This window comes from Pinus tabuliformis, chromosome 2_1 (genome assembly GCF_031772625.1).
Source record: "Pinus tabuliformis cultivar Carrire ecotype Pingquan chromosome 2_1, CPIR1, whole genome shotgun sequence".
NCBI lineage: Eukaryota > Viridiplantae > Streptophyta > Pinopsida > Pinales > Pinaceae > Pinus > Pinus tabuliformis.
Window position 1 is genome coordinate 387,085,734 of NC_142299.1, and position 4,316 is coordinate 387,090,049.

Sequence of the window (4,316 nt, forward strand, 5' to 3'; positions counted from 1 at the left end):
TGTGTGTTGGCCATAGCGAAAAACCATGTGTGGTTTTGCACAGCAGTGCATAAGGAAAATGGTGGAGCGAATTTTGTAAGCCTGTGTAAGTTTTGCTTTTACGGCAGTATGTAAAATTGTTTTACACCAGTAAATGTGAATGGAGGTTTTACAGCAGTAAATGTTAATGGGAATTTTTCCAGCAGTGTAAATTCTCATATGGAGACACAGTGAATGTTTTTTTTGTTTTAATGAATAGAAATATTTTATGGTGAAATCCTCTGTTCCTCAGTGAATTTTTTTTTAAGTCTTCTGTGTGCACAAAAGATCCTGGAGCAAAAGAAACAGAGCATTGCCTCTGTGTGTTTGAATATTTGGTTTTTGGTATTTTCCCCATTAAAAATTCCCCAACAAGTTCTCGCCGGAAACCGTCGTGAAGCGCTACGACGACACCAGTATTCTGATACTGGAATTCCTGCTCAATCACGTGGACAGCCCCCGGGGATCCCTCGCACTTCGCCGCCTCAATTTCATTCACGGCCGTTACAATATTTCCAACAGCGACTATCTGTACACGCTCTCAACCTTCATCTTGGAGCCCCAACGATTTGCTTCAAGGTATGCTCATCGGTTAACCTTTCCATATTTTTTATTACTTTTGCAGAGAATTTAACGCTCGGTTCGGCTTTTCCGTTTGCAGGTTCGGTTACCGGGATTGGACGGAAAAAGAGACGACGGCGAACTTTGTGGTGTGGCGCGACATAGGCACACGGATGGGCATCCGAGATATTCCCAACACAGTGGAGGGAGTGGAGCGCTTTAGCTGCCAATACGAAGCCAAAAAAATGGTGTACTCCAAGTCCAGCAGCGAAATCGGCGAATCCACGCTGAATCTGCTGGTGTCAGATGTACCCGCCTGGCTCCATCCGGTGGCCAGACGGATCGTATTTTGCTTGTTTGAGGAGAGGCTTCTAGATGCCATGGATTACCCGCGCCCGCCCTACTGGTTGGTCTGGATTGTGCAGGGCGGTCTCAAGTTCTTTTTGGGCAGTTTTGTGGGGTGTTTTCTTCCGCCGAGGCCGCTCAGTTGGTCAGCGGAGAAGATTTCTTTGGAGGCTGGGGATGAGAAGAAGGTGCTGAAATTGAGATACAGTGAATATAAACCAGAGACTTATCCCAATGGCTACCGAATAGACGAACTGGGCGATGCCAAACCACGGCAGCTGAACGCGGCTTTTGATGGAGATCTACTGTGTCCGTTCCTCGCGCCCTCCTCTAATGAAAAGAAAGTGGTTTTCTGAATTACTGTCAATCCAAATTTTAGGTAAACGAAAGTTGTATGACCAGTTGTAAGGTAAGATGCACGCTGTAACACCGCTGTAACCACTTTGCGAGTTGTTATAAAATGCCATTCTAGCTATCCATTTGAGAGTGACAGAATGAATAGACCTGCGAATGAATGGTTTGTAATTTTTCTTGTATAATGTTAAGGACTCGTTTTAGGAATTCGGGTCATGTAACATATCTGATTCGACATCTGGATCTATATCCATATCGAGAGCAGATTGTGAATGCAAAGAATAGCCGAACTACCTGGCTCTATGCATTGGTTATGTAATTATTATTTGATGTTATTTTTCATTTATTAAATTATTATGATGTACTTTGTTATTTGATGATTTATGTTCCTCTATTCATCGATATGTTATTTGATTATTTATTAAATTATCCTGATGTAATTTGTTATTTGATGTTTCATATTACTTTATTGATGGATAGCAGATTGTGAATATCATGAGTTTTTGAATTAATTATTAATATGCATTGGTTAGTTAATTTTTTTGGGTATGTTATTTGTTATTATTTATTATTGATTAAATAATTATAATTGAGATTTTTAACTTGTAAAAATTTTCTTATAATGTTATGGATCAATATCATGACTTACTAATATAACATGTCCTAAAAATCTGAACTCATATTAATAAGTTCATATGACATTTTTTAATTAATAAATTTAATTAAAAGGAGGGAAAGGACATAACTACTTTTGAGATAAAACTCAATCTTTGCTTTATAAAAAATACTATGAATATTTTAATATATTTTCTAGAGGTTAAATCTCTACCATCCACCTAATTATGCCAATAGAGATGTCTATTTTAGAATACGCCTTTAAGAATTGCAAGTTAATTATTAGTAATTATTAGTTACTCTCTATGGAATATACTAGAATATTCATAGTAGTATTCACATTCAAAGATTAAGATTATTATTAATTTTTAGGTGGATGGTAAAGAGTTAGTCTTTATGGAATATACTAGAATATTCATAGTATTATTCACAAATCAAGGATTAAGATTTTGTTAAAAAATAAATAAAAAAGCAATGGAAAACATAAAATATTATGGAAACACAAACACACAAAATCATAAAACAAGAGAGAAACAGATATAAGTGGTTCACCCAATTGGATTATGTACCCAATTGGGTTATGTCCACCGAGAAACAGTTAATCCTTCTTTTTATATTATCGAGCAAAATGAAGGGATACAACCTACAACAAATATGTTGTAATTTCTTCTTCATTTTCACATAGTCTCTTCTATTTTTCTGACACAGAATAGTGTACAATAGCAATACAATTCCCTCACATAAACCAAGTGGTGGGCTCCAGTATTGTAGCAATAATGCTACAACTCCTGGAGCTTCCTATCTCTAATTTTATCAACCCGGTAGTTCGTACAAACTTGGAAGCGACTGTGATGTATGCACAAGTACTAGCTCTTGTCGCAGCTGTCACTTGGTCAGCTGGCACAAGTCCGCTAGGGCTCAAGCCAACTTCTATATGCTCTCAGAAGAAGCTTTATGAGTGATGGACGAAAGCTAACTCAAAGGAGGGTAATCTATTTGCAGAAAGAAACTGAAAGCCAACAAAGCATGAAAACCCTAGTAAACCCTAATTTGACTAGCTAGGCCCTTACAATGCAAAACTGTGAATGAAACTTCTACCAATGATGCCATTACTTGTAGTGAGCTGAAATACATGCATCTAAGCTACTTGCATCTGAAAAGACATGTTTTTGTATTTTTTTATTAAGTGGTTGGATTTATTGTGATGATGCTTTTGATTAGGGTTTGACTGTGCAGGAGCGGTTCGAATGGAAGGAAAGCATGGGCAAGGTGAGGGGGGGCTAGGAGAGGCCCTAGAGGATCTCTAGCATCAGTCCACAGAAGTCTACCACATTCGGATGGTCAGCAACCGAGTTTGCAGGCTTCTACAGGAAGTCTGCAGGGGATCCTACAGGAAACTCAGGGGTTTCTACAGGAAGTCTGCTACCTTCTACAAGATGTGTTGTAGGTGGAAGTTTTGCATGTTGGTGAAGTGATGGGACGGCTTGGGTGGATAGGTAAGGTGGAGATGGAACTGGTGATGGCTCAGGAGCAGAGAAGTCAGATGGAGAAAGAGTGCATGCAGTGGGTTGATGGCTGGAAGGATGGGATCAACGAAAGGTTAAGTAAATGGAGCTACGTGAGTAATGGAAGAGCTGGAAGGTAAACGAGCTGAACAGAGGTCGGTTGAGTGGCTTTAGGTGTGGTTGACAAGAAGAGGAAGGTAATGGAATGGTGTGGAGCAGTGTAGATGAAACAAATTGTCTTTGAATGTCACCAAAAACGAGAACTCTTTAACCTACGTTAACTATGCTATTTTGAACCAACGAACAGCAATGTAAAACCGAGAAAAGAAACCGTGCATGGAATGAAAAATGTAGAAGTATGGTTCAATATCAAAAGTGCATGGATGGATCTTCGATGACTATGTTGCAGCTTGCATGGAAGTAAAAGACTGCGTTTCTTTTTGGTGGTTGATATAGACTGCACCCCAATCCCTAAACAGAGATGGCAGTGATCTCTAGCAACCTTTTTCTTGGAGCTCCTGCGTATTACAAACCTCCTATCGAATCTAAGCAACTGAAAGCAAAGTAACCATAAGCTAATCCTACTCAATCACACAAAAACTAAATCAGCAGACTGTAAATTCGAATTGCATGTCAAAGTAAGAAACGAAGTGCTGGAACGAAAGGCAAATAACATTACAACACAGAGGAGGTCTATTACTCTCAGGTTGGGCCCTAACCTGAGAGCTATAGCTCCCTTAGAAACTCAGAATGAGATCAAAATCTGCCTGCCTTTATTCATAACCAAAAATCTGATGTCATGCCAAAACTGGCTTACAAAACAACAAAAACCGAGCTGTAACTCGTGCTCAGAGATTACAATAGTAATTCCAAAAGTCAAAAAGCTCCTATCAAAGGCTACGGCCTCAGTATTTATGC

At 39.1% G+C, this 4,316-nt stretch overlaps 1 protein-coding gene across 1 annotated transcript; it reads left to right on the top strand.

Moving 5' to 3' along the window:
* The first annotated feature begins 398 nt into the window (after window positions 1-398).
* Window positions 399-1,595, top strand: LOC149200476 (uncharacterized). Its single transcript, XM_089399581.1, has 2 exons — window positions 399-597; window positions 680-1,595. The coding sequence occupies exon 2, from the start codon at window positions 753-755 to the stop codon at window positions 1,278-1,280; it is 528 nt and encodes a 175-aa protein (XP_089255707.1). The 5' UTR covers window positions 399-597; window positions 680-752; the 3' UTR covers window positions 1,281-1,595.
* The last annotated feature ends 2,721 nt before the right edge of the window (window positions 1,596-4,316 follow it).

Bases quoted from the DNA above. Each gene is read 5' to 3' on its own strand.
- LOC149200476 (XM_089399581.1), top strand. From the start codon at position 753: ATGGGCATCCGAGATATTCCCAACACAGTGGAGGGAGTGGAGCGCTTT.